This window comes from Ostrinia furnacalis, unplaced genomic scaffold (genome assembly GCF_004193835.3).
Source record: "Ostrinia furnacalis isolate ACB-3 unplaced genomic scaffold, ASM419383v2 OfSCF7420, whole genome shotgun sequence".
In the NCBI taxonomy this organism is placed as follows: Eukaryota; Metazoa; Arthropoda; class Insecta; order Lepidoptera; family Crambidae; genus Ostrinia; species Ostrinia furnacalis.
This window is the reverse complement of record NW_021137659.1, coordinates 338,752-362,094: the sequence shown is the minus strand read 5'-3', so window position 1 is coordinate 362,094 and position 23,343 is coordinate 338,752. Positions and strand designations below refer to the sequence as shown.

General features: G+C 36.9%; 2 protein-coding genes and 1 pseudogene across 2 annotated transcripts; 2 read left to right on the top strand and 1 right to left on the bottom strand.

Moving 5' to 3' along the window:
• Nucleotides 1–5,872: 5,872 nt before the first annotated feature.
• On the top strand, nucleotides 5,873–8,215 carry Bet3 (blocked early in transport 3). Its single transcript, XM_028320625.1, has 4 exons — nucleotides 5,873–6,038; nucleotides 6,119–6,324; nucleotides 6,878–7,076; nucleotides 7,844–8,215. The coding sequence occupies exons 1-4, from the start codon at nucleotides 6,000–6,002 to the stop codon at nucleotides 7,928–7,930; spliced, it is 531 nt and encodes a 176-aa protein (XP_028176426.1). The 5' UTR covers nucleotides 5,873–5,999; the 3' UTR covers nucleotides 7,931–8,215.
• A 4,652-nt stretch (nucleotides 8,216–12,867) lies between these two features.
• On the bottom strand, nucleotides 12,868–14,470 carry LOC114364458 (adenosine deaminase 2 pseudogene; annotated as a pseudogene).
• A 6,815-nt stretch (nucleotides 14,471–21,285) lies between these two features.
• LOC114364459 (adenosine deaminase 2-like) lies at nucleotides 21,286–23,138 on the top strand. Its single transcript, XM_028320628.1, has one exon. The coding sequence runs from the start codon at nucleotides 21,425–21,427 to the stop codon at nucleotides 22,925–22,927; it is 1,503 nt and encodes a 500-aa protein (XP_028176429.1). The 5' UTR covers nucleotides 21,286–21,424; the 3' UTR covers nucleotides 22,928–23,138.
• Nucleotides 23,139–23,343: the final 205 nt, after the last annotated feature.

Sequence of the window (23,343 nt, the reverse complement as noted above, 5' to 3'; positions counted from 1 at the left end):
TAAGCATCTTATGTAAGTAATTCGTTTTAGTTAGTATACTTATATTATTAACTTACAAAAAAAATCAATACGATTATCTATCCTGTTAGATAAGCGATAACCTAAAAACCATTATTTTGCAATACCAGCAATCAACAAAATATCATTTTATTTTATTGAGAAAACCAAACAGCGTATTTATACAATTTTACCATACATAAATTTAACATACAATATGGCCAATAACAGGTTTCCCTTAAATTATTACCAATAGTACCACAGATAGTACTAGTAAAGGTTGGAATGCTACCAATACCTATCCACACAAGTTCACACAACACTACCTAAACAATACACTACAAAACAAAGATCATCCCGATAGCCAACTCAATTTCAGTTGAGATACAGAAAAGATATTTTGTAGTTTACATCCTACTATTATTATAAATACGAAAGTTAATTATGTTTACACAAACATCTATTTGAGTACATATTCATTCATGCAAAAACCACTGAACGGATTTTAGCGAAACTTAAAGCATCATTACTTATAATCTACGATCCAGAAGGATCCGTAACAGGCTAAACCACACGCGGCCGAAGCCGTAGGTAGGTAAATAATAGTTCCATGATTCCAGACTCAGCCACAAGCCCCTGCACCTGAATCCAACAACGCACCTACATCTCTTTTAAACTTGCGCTTAGTGTTCGCAAAGATATCGACACCTTCAAAGCGCGCATTATATTCACGAGCCAGCCGCAGCAAAACTGAATTTTGCTGGAAGTTTGTACGATGCCGCATAATTTCCAAAAGTGGGGTTTGACGGGTTCGGTATTTAGGTGTACGAAATGTGATTTTAGATACCAGATATGGACAGTCAATCTTACTATTTATTATGTCGTGCAGAAGACCCATATCCAACAATATACGTCGCTGCTCCAGAGATAAGATTTTATGTTTTATGCAGCCGTCCTCATAATTATCAAAAGTTTTACGGCCACGATATTTTAGATGGTTAACGAAAATTTTTTGTATACGTTCCAGACGGGATTTGTATACAGAATACTGGGGAGACCATATAGGGCTAGCATACTCAAGGACACTTCTCACATACGCGTTATAAACTGTTTTTACAATTGAAATATCCGAAAATGGCTTGCACACACGCATAACAAAGCCTAGATTTTTGTACGCCTTCATAATAGTTTTTTCAACGTGGAGGGAAAGTAGCATTTTGCTGTCCAAATGTACTCCTAAGTCCCTAACATTACTTTTCCTCTCTATTTGTTTGCCGTTGAAATTATAATTTTGTACGATAGGCTTTGGCTTTCGAGTAAATGTTATGCATTCGCATTTGCCTGCATTAACGGTTATATTATTTTTAACATAATACTCATATAGGCGATCCAGATCACTTTGTATAGAAAGGCTGTCTTGTAGGTTATTAATTTTATAAAATATCTTTTTGTCATCCGCATACATGAGATAGTGACAATGCTCAAAGCACATACCTATATCATACAGGTAGGCGTTGTAGAAAAGAGGTGAACGTCAGAATGGCGGGTGTATGATCACAGAAATGAATAAAATAAATATGATTAATTAATACCTGAGGTGTACCTTTAGTTATTTATTTTGTACTTCCATAAGACGGGAACAATTACGATTACAAAATGAGCCGCCAACCTGATATCAGGTTGGCGGGTGTATGCTGAAATTGGACGAAACAGGTAAGTTATGGTATTTAATTACAACTGTCTACAGCATTTTTGCGCACGGGTTATGCATAGCTTATTTTTATTGCTTTATGACCTAGAATTAAGAATAACAACAAAAAATTGTTCTGAATTTGCTTTTATGTGTAAAAAATAGAAAAATTCATATTAATGAATGTATGAAACATGAACATAGAGATGATTCAATTTGTTGCCAAATATATTTTTTTCTTTCTTTCATTCATTCTTTATTTTTATTAAAACATACCAAACATCCATTTAAGATTCATTCTCACAAGAGAAAATTTAAAATAGAGTCCAAATATTTATTAAAAATTTAAAGTTCTAATTTCCTGNTAATTTTATAAAATATCTTTTTGTCATCCGCATACATGAGATAGTGACAATGCTCAAAGCACATACCTATATCATACAGGTAGGCGTTGTAGAAAAGAGGACCCAAAAGGGAGCCCTGTGGAACCCCTGTAGGGACATTAATGTAATTTGAACGAAAACCACTCATCACTACAGCCTGGGAACGATTTGTGAGATATGATTCAGTCCACCGAAGTAAATCCCCATGGATTCCCAAAACCTGAAGTTTATTCAATAGGATCACGTGATCCACCCGATCAAAAGCCTTCTCAAAATCGGTGTAGATCACGTCGACCTGCCCACCCCCATCCATATTCTCCAGTACAAAACTCGTAAACCATGCCAGATTTGTAATGGTTGAGCGGCCCTTTAAGAAACCATGTTGGTTTTCAGGTATTGATTGTGCCAAGGTAGAATAAATTACGTTATAAACAATTTTCTCTAACATCTTTGCAGCAGTATTCAATATAGAAATGCCTCTATAATTGACAATATCCATACGCGACCCCTTCTTATGTACAGGCACTATTAGGGCGGACTTCCACCTATGTGGAAAAGTACCCTCCCGTAAAGAGCGGTTAAATATTATAGTTAACGGAAGAGCAAGCGACTTAGCACATCTCTTCCAAAACACAGCCGGCAACCCATCACTCCCAGCACCTTTATTTATGTCCAGGGATTTTAACATATTTTCTACAATTAACAAGGAAGTTTGTATATTTGATACTGTGTTACATAAAGATGGTTTCTGGGTTGCTGGTGAGTAATTGTCAGAGGGTGTGCCAAATACACTCTGGAAGAATGAGCTGAAGGCATTACATATATTTTTCCCGTCCGTATATTCAACTCCCTCCAGGTAAAACTTTTTGGGGTATGCGGATCCACCACGCAGAGCCTTAACAAAAGTCCAGAATGCTTTGGGGTGTTTTTTAATATTGTTTCCGCAGTGTGCTGTAAAATTCTTAAAACACTCATCTTGTACGCGTCGCTCTCTTGAACGTAATAGAGAAAACTCATCATAATCCAATCTATTTCCATATTTTTTCCAGCGCGAATGAGCTTTTGTTTTTTCTTTTATAATATTTATTAATGCTGGTGAGTACCATTTAGGGTACGACCGACGNACATATTTGCTACGATATCCGTCATTTTAATTTCTTATTAACTATTTATTTTGTGCAGAAGTGGTATAAAAGATAGCATAACGAAGTTGTGTTTTTTAAACATGAAAAGAAGTGATGTATTTACTAAATTGAAAATAAGTTTTAATGGTGATGAATGCGATCAATTTGTTACATTATACTTTAAATTTAGAGTTTTTATGTTTAACGTAATTCGAAATGGCGAATAATAATCTACATATTTATTACCAAAATGTTCGAGGTGTTAGGACTAAATGTTACGATTTGAGACTTAGCATTTTGAATAACGATTACGACGTAATTATTTTGACGGAATCTTGGTTGCACGGTGGTATCTTTGATGGTGAGTTGTGTGACGACAGGTATGATGTTTTTAGGGCCGACCGGGATTTGAATGCCAGTGGTAAGTGTACCGGTGGTGGAGTAGTGATAATGATACGACGCACACTGGGTGCTATGTCTCGTGATCTAAACGTCATAGCCCCGACTGAATTACTGTGGGTTACAGTGCCGTCGCAGTCCATTTCTAAACCTAACTTGCATTTTTGTGCGGTGTACATACCCCCCAATATGCGTCAGATACCCTCCGATTTGAAAACGATTAAAAATACGGTTAAAAACGTAATCGATCTCTGTCCCGAAGATAATCTTGTATTACTGGGTGATTTTAATCTGCCATGCTTATCTTGGAGCCAGAATGGTTACTCAGTTTTAAAAAAAGGGTCGGTTGAGGTTCAAGAGGCTAGTTTGGAACTTAAGAAACCGTTGCGTATTGTGGATTAAAACAATATAACGTTCTAAAAAATTCTCATGGCAACACATTAGATCTTGTGTTTTCCAATCTTCCAATACGTGTTGAATCTGGGTTCACACCACTCTTGAAGGAGGATCGCGCACACCCATCTATTTATTGCTCACTTCTGGACTTAAATATCGCACCTTTGCGAGAGGTTCCCGCAGCAAAGCGAAAATGATATGAATTCATTACACTTGATTGAATTAATGATGTTGCTCAGTTTTGTTTACAGCACTCTCACAAACACTAACTATTAAGTTACTTAGTTGAATGGAGAAAATGTTACAACAAATCGGGTAAAAAATAAGTTAGTTTCACTTTCCCGCCAAGAAGCCTTGCTCAAAAACTAAAAAGTCTTATCGCGGCTAAACGCCATCTATCGAAAACTTAAAGAATTAATCGAAAAACATTTAAAAAAAAACTTTCCTATAACCAGAGCCCCGATTACGGTAACTTTTAACGTCAACAATCCAGACACGCTTCTCGATTCTGCGATACGATTGGTCGTTCAACAGCGTACGTCAGCTGTTTTGACCAATCGTATCGCAGAATCGAGAAGCGTGTCTGCATTGTTGACGTTAAAAGTTACCGTAATCGGGGCTCTGTACTATTACTTATTCTGCGCCCATGGGCCACACACAAGAAATACCTATTAAAATCTTTCAAATAAAATAACTAATTATGAAATAGTGGTAATAACGTACATAAAAAAAAATAAAATAATTGAATAAAATATTGAACGCAAATTAATAAACAACGAAACGCATAACAATGAAGGACTAACAAAACGCGTTGACAATCAATGACATTTCTAGTGATGTTCTGCTTATTTATTACTTGATTAATTCCCGTATATATCGATGTTGTTTTTTTTCCCTATGAATTTGCAAAAAGTGCAATATAATATTAATATGGTAGGATGTGGAAGATCTTTTTTCCAGCAGGGATAAATCTCTAGAAAGTCAGTGAAATTAAATTAAATGGCAAGGGACGAGTTTGGCTACGTTTCCACGATTCGTAACGAGAGCGACACAGTAATAAGTAGTAGGTAACAGTGTTCTTGACAATAACTAAAAACAAATTAATTTTGATAAACTACTTGGTGTGGCGTGTAAATAGCCACACCAGAGCCCCGATTACGGTAATTTTTAACGTCAACAATCCAGACACGCTTCTCGATTCTGCGATACGATTGGTCGTTCAACAGCGTACGTCAGCTGTTTTGACCAATCGTATCGCAGAATCAGAAACGCGTCTGGATTGTAGACGTTATAAAAGTTACCGTAATCGGGGCTCTGGCGGGATCTTAATCGGAAGTCCAAATTACGTTTCCCAAATAATTCTGCCTGCAGAGGAGAAATAGTTGGTCCCACTAACCTCTGAGCCAATCTCGGGTCCCCTTCCGTCAGCTCGACCACTGCTGGCACCGGGACACTCCAGAATGATGATGGATCGGCTTCACTTCCCCTGCAGGGGGTTCGGGTCACGAGCAATTTGAGCTTTGAATGCGTAGGTGGTTTGCGTAGATGCGTTGTGCGTTATGATGCGATTTGCGGGAGATAAAAGTGCGGTTTTTTTTCACTCGTGAGACTGCGAAGATGTGCGTTGCGATAAAGTTCTTACGGTGAAGTGTGTCAAAGCTTGACGTTCAGAAACGCCAAGAATGACCACAGAGATGTGGAAACCAAACAGTTTTCTACCTGCAGACAAAACTATTTGGGAATTTAAAATCAAAATAAAGTTATGCGTGCATCTGCGTAACCACTACTTTATATCAAAGCGAACTGAGAATGAAATTAAATCAATAAATTCTTACCGATTGTTCAACTCACAGAGCAGGTTCCACTGTTTGACTATTGTTTTAAAATGGTTGCACATCACTAGACTTGCTACGTTGTGTGAAATTTCGATTTTGCGTTTTTGTAGGCGACTAATCTGATAAATTAGATTTTCTTAGTTTGTTAATAAGTTTAGAAGAACTAGAAATAAAAATGTCGCGGCAAACATCAAGACTTGATGCTAAGAAAGTGGTATGTAATTTATTGATAATGTACCTATTTTGTTTTTGAGTTTTTCCAAGCAAAGTTTCTAAAGATGTGTTGTTTTCCAGAATTCAGAGCTCTTGACGCTCACTTACGGTGCTTTGGTCTCTCAAATGTTAAAAGAACAAGAAAACTCAGAGGATGTTAACAAGCAATTGGAGAGAATTGGTTATAACATGGGCGTAAGACTGATCGAAGACTTTCTTGCCAGGACTACTTCGACTAGATGTTTGGAAATGAGAGAAACAGCGGACAAAATACAGCAAGCTTTCAGGTAAAAAAGGTTTATACTACTTTGAATAATATAAAGGCCATGTAGCATACCCAGAGAAAAGAAATATCTGGTTTGGTCCTCGTACAATATCCTACATTTGTTTACAAGAACTTAAAATATCTATTTGTAATGGATTGTGTGTTTTCTGTATAAGTGTTTACAAACAATATCCGTTATTCAGTATCCTAGTACAGTCAGAGCAGTGCCGTAACTAGGGCGGTGCCAGCGGTGCCCAGGCACAGGGCGCAGACCCTGGAGGGGCGTAGAAATGACCAGACCAAGCATTATTCAAGGGCGCAGTTTTGAAAGCTCGCACCGGGCGCATAAAAGGCTAGTTACGGCACTGAGTCAGAGTGAAATAATTTGTGACATCCAAAGTGCTCAGAAAGTTGGTACCCTTATTCCAATTGTAACAAAGACGTGTTGCGAACTTTTTGGCTACTTGGGTGTCACAAAGTATTTGATGACGACTGCAAGTTTTTCTTAGATCGAAAATGTTTCTGTGTAAAATGTCCAAAGATATTTGTTATTTATTATTCTATTCACTTTTCAGACTATACCTCAACATGCAGCCAACGGTCACTAGTTGGAGCAGCGCAGGCGATGAGTTCTCCCTCGTCTGGGACCAGTGTCCGCTCAGTGAGTGGGTGGAGATGCCCAACAACGGCCTGAAGTACTGCGCACTGATACCGGGGGCGATACGGGGTGCGCTGCAGATGGTGCAGTTGGACGTTCAGTGCTGGTTTATACAGGTAATTAAAAAAATTTATTTTATTAAATAATATATTTATATTTAACAAACTTGGAATGCTCTCACAGGCAGTAGCGGCGTAAGGGGGGGGCGGTGGGGGCGGTCCGCCCCGGGTGCCAAGCATCAGGGGGTGACACAAGTCGCGCAGATTAGTACTCACTGGCATATCTGCATGGCAAATCTGCGGTCTATGTCTGATTGTCTTTTAATCTTCGAATCGGTAGGTAACCCCAAAATCCTGGGAAGGTACCAGGGGGTGCCATAGGACTTGTGACGGGGGGGTGATCGCCCCGGGTACCAACCCATGCTACGCCGCCACTGCTCACAGGGCCATGTTTCTGGACTCTGTATTATTATTAAAGATTGAAGACAAATCCAAATTGAAGCCGGTTTAGTAGATTTTGTTGGCTAACAAACAATAAAACTCAAAAGTTTAATTGTGGTAATGTAATTAATATCCAGAAAAAGTGTCAACTTCTAGAAACAATTTGAGTTAAGTAATTAAAATTAATTTTAATTTGATTAATACCATTGATCTTGAGATAAAGCTAGACTCTTCTACTTAACCCAGTCCTTCCCTTTTGAATGACAGAAAAAATAGTTTGTAGTTCATAGTTTATTACAAGAAGTGTCGATTGACATGAACATTTTACACTACATATTTTATAATTCTGTCATAACAATTAACACATTTTAAACACAATCTCGATAAATTTAGTATCTAAGTTAATTTATCAAGCTAATAACCATAATTATTAACATTTCCAGGACCAGCTGAAAGGCGATCCGGTCACAGAGCTACGAGTGAAGTACATCAAAAGGTTAGAAGACGCAGTGCCCGCTGGAGAAGATTAATTATTTAAACTGCAATGTATGTTTCCAATTACTATTATTTAATGGTTAAGATCTTGTGGAGTCATGTTTAATACGCTGTGATCTCTATTTCATCTTAGGCTGGTTTTAGAGTCACGCTGACGCACGCTGACCGTCAGCGCTGACAGCCGAAATGTAAAGCGTCGGCGCCGAGCGATCAGCGTCACTCAGGAACGTTCCCTTCAATAGACATGTTGACACCACCAATCAATTGACGTACTTTTTAAAACTGTCAAAACGAAACTCTATCATAGATTTTGTATGGCCACTACAAGCAAGTGACGTCACTATTTTATCAACTCAATTAAACTACTTTTTTCAATTACAATGCGAACAAAAATCGTAATTTACAGGTAATTTAAAATTAATTAGGTTTTTAAGACCAGAATGAAGGGTCTATTTAAAAAAGTTGTGGTTTCAAATTATCTAGGTATGGTGTCAAACTGTCTACTACATACATATTGATCTGTCAGCGCCGACGATCAGCGAGCGGTCAGCGCCATTCTAAAACCCGCCTTATAATTACATACTAGAAATGGCTGTCAAAGGTCTATGTAACCAATCGTCAGATACATTTTACTTGAAGAATTGTTTGCTCCGCTCCAAATAACAGAAAAACTTGTTCGTATATCAGGATTCAAATAATATACACAGGTTTAGTGAAGTGGAGTTAAAGCGCCCCCTAGCGGATTGTTTCGTTACTAACAAAAATCACAAGTAGTCTTGTATAGCTTCAATAGATGGCGTTAAAACCTAAACCTGTCTTAGATAATAATCAAAATTGTAATAATAAAATTATTTGATCCAGAAGTTTGGCGATAGAAGCATCTGCCCTAGGTACCTAATTAGGTACCTATTATTATGGTGTATCGACTTAGATCAAAATAATAATGAAATTGTATAAAAGGGTAAATGAGAGGTGTTGTGAATGATGGCTTCTTGCTGATACAACCACAACCTTATGTACCCACTGTATTTCAAACCTGTTTAAAAACCATGCAACATTATTATGTTTCTAATTTATAAATTACACGGTACATTATCAATTTATTATAATTGTCAGTTTTCCTGGTTGAAACGATTTATTACTGTCAGTTTTATTAATAGTCTGATAGCATGTTTAAGATGTAAAGTGTTTAACTTTAAATAAACTCTATTTATAGAAAAAATACTTGATTTCATTTCGTGCAAAATAACATTACTCATCAACATTAATTGCTAAAAACCTGTTTATGTGATGACTAAGAAATTTTCAGTATTTGTTAATATTTAAATTGTATAAATAAAAATAAACTGGCTTTTTCTCAATCGGTACGCTCTTGTCAGTGGTCGTGGTCATCATTGTGAATCACGATGAGTGATGTTCCTCGCAATACGGCGCCATTCCACGCGATTCCTCTTTCGATAACCGAGCACTTAGTTGCGGCCTTGTTCTGGTCTGTCCACCTCATTGGTAATCTACCACGTGGTCTGGTGCCCTCAACCTTTCCCTGCACTACGAGACGCTCTATGGAGTCATTACTGCGGTGAGATACATGGCCGCAGAAGGTCAAAATGCGTGACTGAACCGTGGTTGATAGGCGCTGTCTGATGCCGAGTTCCTATAATATGGAGTCATTAGTACGAAACTTGGTCCCCGATATTCCCAGCATCCGTCTCCAGCACCACATCCCCAATGCATCAATCTTCCTCCCTTCGGTTTCACGAAGAGTCCATGTCTCCGACGCATAGAGGAAAATGGGGAATACTTATTAGGTAGACTAGCTTGTATGTAGGTACTTATAAACAGTATGTCCGGTCACCAGTGTTCGATCCGTTAGGGCGCAGTAATATAATCAATTTTATCGACAAATCCACTGGAATAAAACATTTTATCCCTACTATTAAAAAATTACATCTATTTTAATTTTTAGTTTCTGAGTCCGGGTGAATTCATTTATTTAGCAAAATCTACCGATGTACAGTCCCCCTAGATAAAACGCACTTTTTGATCGAATCGAAAATCGAATCCGTCAAAATTCCATACAAAAAAGGGGCTTTTCGACCACTTTTCGACTGGTTTGCGATTATAATTTGCACTTTGTCTAGACCCACAGGACCTATAAGTATAAAAGTGAGTTTGTTCGACAGCTAAAAAAGTAAGCAATAAGTTGACATAAAAAAGTTTAAATGTCTTAGAAACACTTGAAACGTAAAAATAAAGTAAAAAATAATGCTTCTTTTTAAATTTTTTAATGTTACAAAAAAACTAGACCGTGAACTTATCTTATTTTTCCATTTTTTAGATGCTACAGTGAGACGGACAAAAGCTAGTAACGTAAAGAAAACCAGAACTTGTGTTTGAGTGTCACAATCTCAAAGCCCTTAACGTTGCAATAAGTACCCGGGATCTGGTTCCAACACTTCCAAAGTAATCCTGCTGTACCCTAATCCTCATGTCTGCATGTCTCACTCCAGATTTTTCCACCAACAATGGTACACATATCGGGCACTCAGCGCCAGCGGCCCTTGTAGGCTAATTGGGACCCTCAATAGATAGACAACAATGCGCAATCGACAATCGATGAGGATTAATCTATAGACTAGAGGGATGACATATTTTATGTACATAACGGTGTAATGGGTGGCCATGATGAAAATCAAGGCAGGACTCAGATTTTTTTAGAAAACTATTAGTAGTTTTAGTTTTGTCTACCCGTTACAGAATGTTATCTGTAAGTACGAGTACATTGCGCATTTCCTATAAGTAGGTATTATAATACACTCGACAGCAAATAAATCGCACCACCCGCGACAAGCATTTTCAAACGTTAGCATCCCTACTTCCCACCAATATTGGCACCATTTAAAAGCCTAGTTCTAAACTTCATTTTATTAAAGGAAAGGTTTTTACTCCAAAAATGTGTCTTTACAAGGATCCAGAGTCACTTCTTAAAAAAATAGGTAGTTACGCTATAGCCATTTTTTATGACTATAAAACTGTTAAGTTGGGATTAATCGCTATCCATCTGTTAAAGAGGACACGTGTGATCATTATTTGGTTTTATAACCATAAAATTTGGTCTAATTGATCCCAGAGGTGAGCCCAAAGTGAGGTATTTTTTCAAGTCACATTTATGGTATTATGTTAATCATTTATTAAGAAATTAAATGTGTTTTTCTTTAAGGATATTTATTGGGCTTTTAAATAACACCAATATTGTTGGGGCACCATTATTGTGTCAAAAGAAAATCTTTAAAGTTCGCGTCGCGGGTGGTGCGATTTATTTGCTGTCGAGTGTAGATAACTCGAATCACCAAAAGCAAATACATACATATTATGAATTTTATTCTAATTTCTACAAAGAACTTTGAGAATAATTTTAAAACCATTCTCAAAGTAAGTTTTTTTTATTTAAATATTTTTCAAATTAGCGAGACCAAGGCTACTGAAAATAATCCGATTCCGAACATAAATATAAATTAAGTTCGTGAGTTTAGAATACAATAATAACTAACATACAAAGAGAATTAATGTTTTTTTTATATCAAAGGCATTATTGAATGTCCAGACTCGGAGTTATCCAAAAGTTTGGAGTCACAAGTCCCGCGTATGTGGCAGCTATTGTAGATTTTTTGTTTATTTATTAAAGTTTGAAGATCCTGAAACTGAAAATTGAAATGGATATCATTTCAATCCATTTCAATTTTCAGTTTCCACTTGTCAATCTCAGTGTATTCAAAGGTCGTCATCGTCATATTTCAAATGCACTTCATTTTTACCACGAATATAAGTAGGTATTCAACCGATCAGTCCACTGTTGTATTAATTTTATAACTGTTATTATTTTGTCAAATAAAGGTGAACTTAATGTTACTTGCATTCTCCACTAGTCAATCTTCGGTGAGATTAAGCAACAATAGAGTGCATCTCACTTATCATTGTGATTACCTGCATTGTGCTGCATTAAAAAAAGATTTTCAGTACCTAATTTAGATACAGAAATACTTAGGCAGGGTTGCACTATCTTATTAACTTTAACAAACGTCAAAAGTAATACAAAAAACTCAGGTTATGGCTATAGTCACTGTTAAAATAAAGTGGTGCAACTTAGCTCTGTTGTGTGTGTCATTTGTACAAACTTGTAAGAATCACCTTTAGTGCTTTCGCTTTAGGTAGGTACCTATTGTAGTACCGACTGTACATTACATTTACATATAAAAATATGCACGTACACAAACTCAGATGGATTGCAGCCACTGCGAATTCACAATGGGTTCGTTAGCCAAAGAACCCTCCTTTGGAGGGTGTCACTCCACTCTGAGGCTGCACTATCCTCGTCAATGAAGCAACGAAACAACGTTCACCTTTATCACCAGGCAATAAGATATGAAACAGAACAGTTCTTGATTTACAAAGTTTTTGAGTCATTACTATTTTCACTTTGTAAAAGTCAAAGTAGACCCATCCTTTGAGTGATGCTGTCGCTCTTAAATATTAGTGAAAATGAAGGATGTTGCAAAGTAACCTAACCTACCTATCTTAGGTTCTTACCTAATTTGTTAGGTTCCATAATAAGAAGTTTGGACTTAATACTAAATACTATTCGCTGAAATAAAATTGGATGACAGCTACCAATAGCTGAATTTTAAGAATGTTATATTAAAATAGTGCAACTCTTGTTAAAATTAACAATTGAGTTTTTAGTTCACTTGATTACTTATTGCAAATACCTAACTTAGTTAAAGAATCTTCGTCTTCTAACTTTTAATTTAGCGACCTAAGGTTTATAATCGAATTATCACTGGTAATCGATTTATATTAATACTTTACTTTACTCGATCTATTTGTGGAAATAAGTACCGTAGCATTGAACAATAATTGGTGCAACATCCGTTACTAACAGAATGCTTCGAAGTAGGTAAAAAATAAACAAGGAAAAGGTAAAAATATTTTATACACAATTAATAAAATTTACTTACGTCGTTAATACTTAGAACAATCAAACTCATTCACAAACTTATTCCACTGGGTGTTGAACTTATTAAATGCTGCAATTTTTGATGTTTCATTAAGGGCACTGTACTTCAATGAATTCATAGCTAATGTCTTCAGCATCCTAATGTCTGAATGTTTACTTGACACAGCCACGAAGGCCAAATAAAAGTCATCTGTAATCACATCAGCCTCCCAAATACCAGGATCATCACTGGAAAGCATCACAGGCAGGTCCAAGGCCAAAAACAGACTCAGAGGATGGTTACGGACGTCACGCACCAGAGACAAAACAGTATTTGAGATCACATTGACTTCCAACCCAATGTCGTTAAATACCACCTCCCTCAAAAGTAGAGGGTGCTTAAGCAACGCGTATGCATGCCCTATTCTTTTTGTGCCCAGAAGAATAGCGTCCACCAAGTTTTCGTCCGTTGGAAGTCCAGACCAATCGGTCTCACCAGCGTGGAAGAAGTAGTTCAATTCCTTTGACGCACCCAGGAGTTGAGGCACAAAGTCTACCAGCGGATTCCCTAGATCCTCTTGTCCAACTAAATCGAAGCCAGCAAAGAAGTCAGGCATATCTTTTTTGATCAGCTTAGCCAATTCCAAATACTCGTTCACTGTGGAGGTCTCCACTTTTCTCGATGGTGCATAAATAAGTTTCGCTCCTACAAAATCTGGATAGTCATCTAGGAATGTTTTTATTGTCTTCCTGTATGCCATTGCTGTAATAACAGGAGAGTATACTGTTCCATCAAGCTCGTATAGGTTGGGTAGGATACTTCTGACTTCGACATAAAGGATGTTGCTTTCTCTGAATTTCTTTAGTGCATCATAAAAGTACTGCTCCCATAGCGGCCTGTAACTCAGCATTGGAGCGACTGTGATGAAGTAATCCATGAACGCTTTCCATGTTTCTGTAATGCTTGGGTAAACGATATCTGGGTTGTCAACAACAAGGGTGAAATGTTTCCTCAGTTCGGCGTCAAATTTCGTCACATTGTCTGATATCCGTCTGGCTTCGGACATCAGTTGCCACTTCCCCGTGCACGTAACATCTGGTCGACGCAGCGAGAATTGAAGCAACAATTTGCTTCCAAAGCACACATACAGATGCTCCATGTAAGTGATGTTCATGATGTAGTCAGGTCCTAAAATTCCCATGTCGTGGACATGCAGCGCCGCTCCTTTGGGCATTTCCTTGAGGATTTTGTACACTTTCGATTGTTTTATGCTTTCTCTATAAGAAAAGTAATGGTGTGATAAGTTAAAGTGCTCGGGATGGTCAAATCCATAGTCGAGCTCGTTCTCTTTGTGTTTCATCAGACATTTGTTTACTGCGATCTCTTTATCGGTAAGGTTGACTTTTCCTCCTAGGGTTAGTAAGAATTCATCCTGTAATAGTTTTGCGCGTTTGTGTTTGTAGTCTTTCGTCCCACACGATGCGTATACAAATAGTGAGATAAGAATAATGAGTTTTCGCATGATTAGGTCACGGGGGTCCGTGTCGCACGCTCGGACACCGATATGGTCAATCACTCACTGGCTAGTTAAAGGATGACGTGTCGGCGTAGTAACACAGAATACTCAATAGTACGCAAAGGGACAGAAGGGCGACTTCTTTTATATTTGGTTTAGAGAATTTCGTATAGTTGCAATAAAATGAAAATTACACAAAATTACCAAAAACTTGTTAACAATAATCAAAACCAAGTTAAACATTGGCTTTGATATCGTTGCCTGAAGTCTAACTAAATATCAGTATAGTTAAGTATGCCGTTAAAGATATAATTTTAAAATTATGAGATTTTAGCAATCTACATTTTTAGTAACCACTAGTAATTTATTAACGATTCTAATTTTGCAGCATATGTGTTATTGCAACTGATAGGTAGGAAAATGACGTTAAATTACAAATTAAAGGACTGGAGCTTCTGTACGTGATTATATTATTCTACATATTGCCTCAGATTAGACAGAGAAGGATGCTCTGGCGCAATGACCCGTTTGTGCAGCCGATGTTAGTGTTATGTTATAAAAGTTGTAAACATCATTATAATTGAAGGTATACATAATTTAATTCATTGATCGATGCGTCGACACAAGTAGGCTCGATTGAACCTTTTTTGACAGCGCTGAAGATATCAATTTTGTAGCAACAGCTTAGGCCTGTTATTTTTCTCGCTGTGAATTATTTTCATTACAAATGATTTTAAGACTATAAATGAGCATTTCAAGTGGATGTATATTTTTCCTTTTTACCACGCAGTAAAAGAAAACGAGCAACTGACAGCCTAAAACGGGCTATTCAAACCGCACTCTTACAAGATCAACTTATTAAAGTTCTCTAGCCATTTTAAAACGATTTACTAAAACCTGGTGTAAATTACGGCTCGCGTCTTTAAAAAGGGGTCGTTTTCAAAGCTTTCGGCGAACTAAAGAATAAAAATAAAAGAAACACGAAGCTGTATCCGCCATGATTTTCTGCGAAAGGGTTGGGGTAGGATCAAGTGGCACTTTGGTGAACCGCCCCGCGCCACGCATTCGTTAAAAAAAGAAAAAAACATGGCGGGGACCCGGTACGTGTGAGCTGTGATTCGAACTGCATGCTTACATACCTATATGGAGTTTCTGCATTTTCTTCGCTTTTCTTTGTCGTAAAACCTGTCGACGATATCTTCACAATCGCAGCAAAAGACAGCTGAAAGAACTGAAAGATTTATTTATTGGTAAGTGCTGAATCTTGTGGAATTCCGTAGCTATCGGTGTATTCCCTAAAGTAATACAATTAAGTACAAGAACGAATTGCCTATTTCATTTTTGTCCTGGCTGAATCTCCTGTCTGCTGAGGCTTTGGACTTTAGCTTTAGACTTTCGTTTGAAGATATTATTAATATGCACTTCTCTTCTTCATTGTACCCTGAAGTTTAGTCCTGATAGGACTGTTATCAATTCCAGTGGAGTATTCAAGTGGTGTCTTTGTCCTCAACCTCCGACTCCAATGAATCAATTAATGGGAAATCGCATCGTATCGAAAGTACTTAGTTTTTAGGTAGGAATTATCTTGGACAGGCTTCGGACTTCTAGGGATAGAATAGTTTGCACCGCCTTGCACCCGAAAATTTATCTACTACCCTTAAAACCATTAAGTGTAGCTCTCGAAAATAAAGCAAGAAGATCTTTCAACGGCAATTTAAGTGATGGCAACCCTATCTCAGACCCATCTAGGGCGACACGAGTGTTGTCACCTTGCCTTTAATCTTCTAATTGCAGCCTCCCCATATCGATGTGACGCTTCAAACGCGACACCCACAAATATAAGTTTTCATGCACTTCCCTTATGAAGTGTCTGCAAGTAATACTTGTGGCAGCCCTTCATTTCTGTGATAAATGTTCAAAGTTCAAACATCTGTCAAGAAGACGTATTTATGAAGAAATAGAATTCCAATTCGAACAAAAAATGGACACGAAACAAAATACGATCGTTACAATTCGAATGGTATTTCGAAATTCGAATGTTATTACAGTTAATAAACAGATTTCCAGACAGTCTTTGAGAATGGGACTTCTGTAAGTTTTATCATCTATGATAAATTATCATTGATTTGATTTAATAACTTCAACAGTTTTGGTCGTTGTTCCAAATGCGGCAATGACTCATATTGCAATTTCGCGGAATTCTTCGCACTGACACACACATTGAGTCTATCATACGCAGTATCGTCCAGTTCACAAACAATTTGATCACTGTCTTCAAAATATTTCCCAGATATTACTTACATAGCTAGAGCTAAATAGGTTATTCCCCTTAGTCTGCAATAAATATTTCCGATTGCGTATTAAAACTATGAAATTGCTCATGATCAGTCTCTGGAATCGATAATAATTCATAACTGACTGAATAATATTATGATCGAAAGTATTATTGATTTATTGATTCTTCTAGTCTAGACTTAATCGACTTTTAATATGCAAACAAGTAAAATTAATTGATATGCATCAGAATCCAAGTTTTCACCAGGTAAAATATTAATAAACTCCTCCTAATTTCAGTGAAAGTTACAGAACCTCTGAAAATGCTCCATGAAGTGGGTGAATCCACATCAATTTTCCAGTTATTTTGGACAAATTGGATAGTGTAATTATGTCTAATCATAATCAAATTTCACAGAAAATTGTTGATCTCGGACCACAGTTCCTGAAATTATTCCTATTCTCACAAAACTAGAACTTCAAAACAAGTAAAACAAAACACGATGTTTGTCCACCCACGTAACTATCGCGGTCTCTGGTTCCATGATAACATTCTACGAAAACAGATTGGATTGTGTTACAGTGTGTTATGGCATGAACTGTATGAATCATACTTAGGAAGTAGGTACCTAACGTTTTCCTGGATAAACAATAGAATTAACTGGCCGACTTTGAAAAATATTATGATTGAAACAATAAAAACGGGAATGCCAATTTAAGTTTCAATTATTTTTTATTTAGATTAGTTCATTTTTTAATCACATTGCATGGTGACCTTAAAATGACAAGTACTTTCTGCGATTTCAATTGTTTTTTCTTAGAGCATGAAGTTTAAGCCACGTATTCATTAGGCTACATTTGTTGAAAAAAATGATGCTTGGACCGACATTGCTGCAGTATTGCATATGTCGCAAAAAGAAGTGGAAAAGTTGGTGACATCCTGGTAAAATTCTGAAACGACCCATCAGATTCGCGGAGGTCATTAAATAGGTACATAACTTCTATTCAACAGATAGTTTCAAATCCAACACCTTTTCTTCTTTTTTATTGCTCTTGTGAATTATTATGTAAGCAGCAGCGAGCACCACTACCTCCTCGGGCGACATCCTATCAACAACTGACAAGTGTGGACGGCCATGGCCATGTTTCAGAAACCTGTGTTTATGGTAAACTTGTTTCACACTAGTCATAAACAGTTTATCAACAAATGTTGCGTAATGAATACGTGGCTTTATGTTCTACTTGGAACTAGAATCCAATTAATTTACCTTCGTCACATAACGAAGTTAGAAAAAGACTGTGAAGAAACGATGCTGACTATCGAATCGAAAATATTTCAATGTTGTCACCCGGGTCACAACTGCCCAAGTAGGTAGTAGGTACAAAAGGCTTACAGCGGCCGCTATACGGTTTACCTGGATACTTAAAGCTGTATTTTTCAGCCCTTATAGTTGTCGACAGTGCTAGAGCAGAGGAGACTAACGCCCGTTTCCCATATTCAATCCTTTTCCAAATCCTGATTTCAACTGTCAAATTTCAATCAGTTTTCGATCAAATACCCACAATTTTTGATGCGTTGAAAATAGTCTTATAAAGTTTATAAGACTTAATATAATATAAACAATATGAAAATGTTAAAACATCGAAAACCCGTAGATATTTTGACCAAAAACATTATTGAAAGTATTTGAAAGACAGTTGACGGACGGATTGAATATAGAAAACCAGCATAAGTACCTACTTATGCTGGTTTTCTATATTCAATCCGTATATTCTTCCCAGTACCTACTGGGAAGAATCGCTGAAACTACGAGTAGGTACTTTGCATTCATATCAGTATTACTTTGTCTACGTCTTTTAATTACATATCTCTATTTTGTAAACGTATTTGCGACGGCCATGGTCGTTGTAGGTCAGTATATTGCGAATTTGCGATATGAATTAAACTGTGTTAGTTCGACGAACTGAGTTGATAACAAAATGTTACACATTTGATAATCCTGCATATTCATACGGCAATATAGGATTACTAGATGAAAACCCGGCTTCGCTCGGGTGAAATTTGACTCATAATACACAATTCTAGGTGCAAAATGTAGATAGATGTTTCTGTAGTCATCGGTTCTCAAAGAATATTAAATATAGATTCATATAGCTTCGTTAGTTGTGTTTAATAAATATGGTAAATAAAAACTGCAAAAGTTTTTACACAAATTATTTTTATTTTAAATCACCAGTCAAAATAAACTAAGACAAATTAACAAAACAATCAAATTCAATCGTTAATATAGGTTATGTAAATAACTCTTATTAAGGCGGTTATCACACTGCGCCGCGCTCCGCCGCGGAGCGCGGGGCGACAGATTTAATCATTGTATGCAAGTACCTCAGTTTGTATAGAAAACACGCGCGGCACTTCACACTGACAACGCGTCCGCACGCGTGATTTTTTATATGAAAATCACGTTTTTCAGCGTAAAATAATGGGCTAAAATTTTTACGAACAGGAAGTCTATACTGATAAAATTGTAACATTGTAAGACGGCTTCGAGCAGTTCGACTCTCTTCTCTGTGTTGAAGATTTTCATGCCATCCNTATATGTTGATAACAACTCAACACAGGCTATGCATGTGGTCATTTATTATTATTTGTCGGGTTAAATAAAAAAAATATTAAGCCGCTTACCGAGTATAATGTTGTCGCATTCCACATATCGACTGCACATTTGAATTTGTTTGCAATTTCTTACAAATATTTTGCCATTACAAAAATTGCATGTCACTGGAATTTCTCACTGTGCGAAACTAAATGACATTGACATTTGAACTTCAACTTTTATGGTTGTGGCTAATATTCTTTTTCTGTGGTTGAATCGGCCAATATAAGGTTAAAAGAAAAAACACATAACAAAGAGTGTATCATAAAAATCGCGAAACGCACAGAGCCCCGATTACGGTAATTTTTAACGTCAACAATCCAGACACGCTTCTCGATTCTGCGATACGATTGGTCGTTCAACAGCGTACGTCAGCTGTTTTGACCAATCGTATCGCAGAATCAGAAACGCGTCTGGATTGTAGACGTTATAAAAGTTACCGTAATCGGGGCTCTGATCTCCATTTATTTATGGATCGATGACAACCCAGCAAAGAGGTAGTAAGGTTTTGGCGCTGATCGCATAGTGAGTGGATAGTGAACTACTAAAGATGGCGACAGCGGTTTGTTTGAAATTGTTTGTCAGTGCCATCGGAATTTAACGAAATTCTCCATTATCCGAATTTTGCGGATATATGTTGTCGACTCAAAATCGATATTCTTTTATGCTTTGTTATTCATATAAGGTTTCGATCCAGTCTACCGTACCCCTTGACGAAATTATTAATATAGATTCTAGTGTAACAATGTTTGTAACAAAACTTCTTCGAAACGGCTTGACCGATTCTTATGGTATATTTAGTAGGTCTGAGAATAGAATGTAAAAAAATTTTCATAACGTTTGCTGGATCAATTAGTTGCTTTTAATAAATTAAACTTAGGTATTCATACTTTCAGGTCTTCTCAACCCGTCTAGCCAGCGTAGAATTGTAGTTCAAATCCTCATTTAATTTTGCCTCCAGTAAATTGGAGAGGGTCTTGCCCTTGCATTAGGGACCAAAATAACCTGCTACTTAATGACAATGATTTGACTGAATGCGGCCGGCGCAGGACCGTTTCTTTTTGGAAATCCTTGAGGGAGGCGTTTGTCCAGCAGTGGACTTCATTTGGCTGACACGATGACGATGATTTCTCCTGAAAGATGCTATCTTTTGAATTAAACCACCTGTTTTCAGATGAAATGACAGCAATTCAATATTTACAATAATTTAGTAGCATTTCATTTATTGATAGTTAAGTTCAGTTTATTGTGAGATAGTTCTTATCACCACAAAGATAACAAAAATAATACATCTACTTACTTAAGTGCGTCCACCAATACCAAGTTCCAATTCAGTAACATTAAATCATCCGATGGCGATTATTATACTAATTTATGATTATGAATATCTAATATAATTACTTGGCAACAATTGGTGCGTTATGATTATTATAGTAATCGATTTATTATTAGATACGGCGGCTTGGGCTTTAGATATACCTACTATTACTTATTCTGTGGATATAGTTAATAGATTTTGCCTTCAACTTATTATTAATATAAAATAGGTATTTTTTTCCATTTTATTGAACTAACAGTACAATTTAGAATTCTTCTTTTTAACACCTATAGCTTCGAACTATTTACATACTATCTCAACTTAGTATTTCCTAGTTTTGAATACGATAATTAAAAAAAATTGCAGCTAAAACAGGCGCAACTTACGATAATCAATTTTTAAATTAGCGTTTCCCCATTAGTCTTTCCTATGTGGTTTTTCCCATGCTGGGTGCTAACAAAATAGTTATCAACAAGTTTGGTCATAGAACATCTACTCTGCTAATAGTGCACACGTCGGAGAATAATCATTACACGTAGACATTCAATTGTCATTTCGATCAATTCAATTTAATCATTGAATCTTATCAACAAACGCCTCGACAGCGCGTGGGCTATTATCATTACTGCTCGATCTACAATTGATAAAAAACGTTTTCAATTCCACCCACCTGCCTCAAGTTTTGTATCTAGTAACATTACTGACTCAACCTCGCTCCAAAAACAACCTTTTATAAAGTTATAGTGCAAATTGAATTCATAAACAGTGCCATGTGGTCTACAATACTGTGTTTATCATTTGTTTCGTTCACCGCAGTGTCAACGGACTTGCTCGAAAATGTAGTTAGAGAAAGAAACGATATTTTACACCGCGAATTGGACATGATGTTAGGACATGAAATAGAGTTAAGTGATAGTGAAATAAAAGCAAACGATATTATAATGGATCTGAAAAGGCGGGAGCTGGATCAAGGATTCCTTCAGCCTCAACTCTTCAATGTATCTAAACATTTCTTTGAATACAAAGACGTGGTTAAAGAGTCTAGTCTCTTCAAACTGATTAAGGAAATGCCTAAAGGAGCAATACTTCACGCACACGACACGGGCTTGTTGAGTCCGGATTATGTTGTAACTCTAACTTACTGGGACGATTTGTATGTTTGCTTCGAAGAAGATGACCTCAGATTACTATTCTCTAAAGACACCCCTGATGGAACCTGCGGAACAAAATGGCAGCTCATGAGAGACGCCAGATACTCATCTGGAAATGTTGAAAAATTTGACGCAGAGTTGCGGAAACATTTCACTATAGTTATCGATAACCCAACCGAAGTTTATACTGACATTAATGTTGCGTGGGGAAAATTCCAACAATATTTTTTTACTACGAGTGCGTTGTTCAGCTATAAACCAGTATGGGAGCAATATTTTTACGATACGCTGAAGGCCGTTCGAGAAGACAGTGTAATGTACATTGAAATACGTAGTGTTTTGCCACAGCTTTACGACTTGGATGGCAATGTGTATGACTCGGTGGAAACTGCAGTGTCATACAAGGAAGTTGTTGATAGGTTTATTTGTGATTATCCTGATTTCTATGGAGCTAAGTTGATTTACGCACCGTTCAGGATGGTTGATGCTAAAACAGTTCGAGAATACATCAAAATTGCCAAAGAAATAAAAAAGAGGCTGCCTGATTTCCTGGCTGGATTCGATTTGGTCGGACAAGAAGATAAGGGGATGCCGACAAAAGATTTTCTAGCTGATCTGGTTGAAGCTAAAAGTGAGTTGGATTTCTTTTTCCATGCCGGTGAAACAAATTGGTACGGAACCGATACTGATGAGAATTTAATCGACGCGATTGTGTTGGGTTCACGGCGGATTGGTCACGGATTCGCTATTTCTAAACACCCATATTTGATTCAGGAAATAGTGAAGAGGGACATTGCTCTAGAGGTGAATGTTGTGTCAAATGCTGTATTGAAGTTGGTTGAGGATGTGAGGAATCATCCTTTGGCATCGTTTTTGGCTCAGGACTTACCTGTGGTGTTGTCAAGCGATGACCCTGGGGTTTGGGAAGCAGATCCTCTTTCTCACGACTTTTACGTCACTTTCGTGGGGGTTGCGAGTAGACACGCCGACTTGAAACTCCTGAAGAAGCTGGCATTGAACTCGTTGTATTACAGCACAGTCAAAGATAAGGTTAAGATTGTCCACGACTTCGAAATACGTTGGACGAAGTTTATTGATTCGGTCGTTAAGGATAAATGGTAGATAATATTCGGCCATGAATTTTGATCCAGTGATAGTTTTATAAGAGGAGTTTCTTAGAGTGGTTTTCAAAAACTCATGTTGAAGAAAGATTTTATTTTTATTGGCTTTGGCAGTCGCCTATGATTTGGGCACAGATAGCCACTTTCAACTGTAAATCATTCATCTCACTCAGTCCTTTAAGAATAACAATAATAAAACTTTTTAACAAAGTCATGTTTGTTTTATTTCAACATTAACCTACTTACTCGTAATTTTAGTGGCTTCAGTAATAATTTTGCTTCCTACTCTTGAGATTTATTTAATAAAGACCTTAAACCTATAATATAATGAACCATAAAGACTTCATTGTGTTATGATTTCAATTTTCAATACCTCATGCTTTATGTCAAAAATAGAAAAAATTAAAGCATTAAATT

What these genes read in the sequence shown, in the direction of transcription:
- Bet3 (XM_028320625.1), top strand. Translation starts at nt 6,000, where the DNA reads ATGTCGCGGCAAACATCAAGACTTGATGCTAAGAAAGTG. An exon ending in GACTTGATGCTAAGAAAGTG is followed by an intron (nt 6,039 to 6,118) that starts GTATGTAATTTA and finishes GTTGTTTTCCAG; the next exon opens with AATTCAGAGCTCTTGACGCT. An exon ending in TTCAGTGCTGGTTTATACAG is followed by an intron (nt 7,077 to 7,843) that starts GTAATTAAAAAA and finishes TAACATTTCCAG; the next exon opens with GACCAGCTGAAAGGCGATCC.
- LOC114364459 (XM_028320628.1), top strand. Translation starts at nt 21,425, where the DNA reads ATGTGGTCTACAATACTGTGTTTATCATTTGTTTCGTTCACCGCAGTG.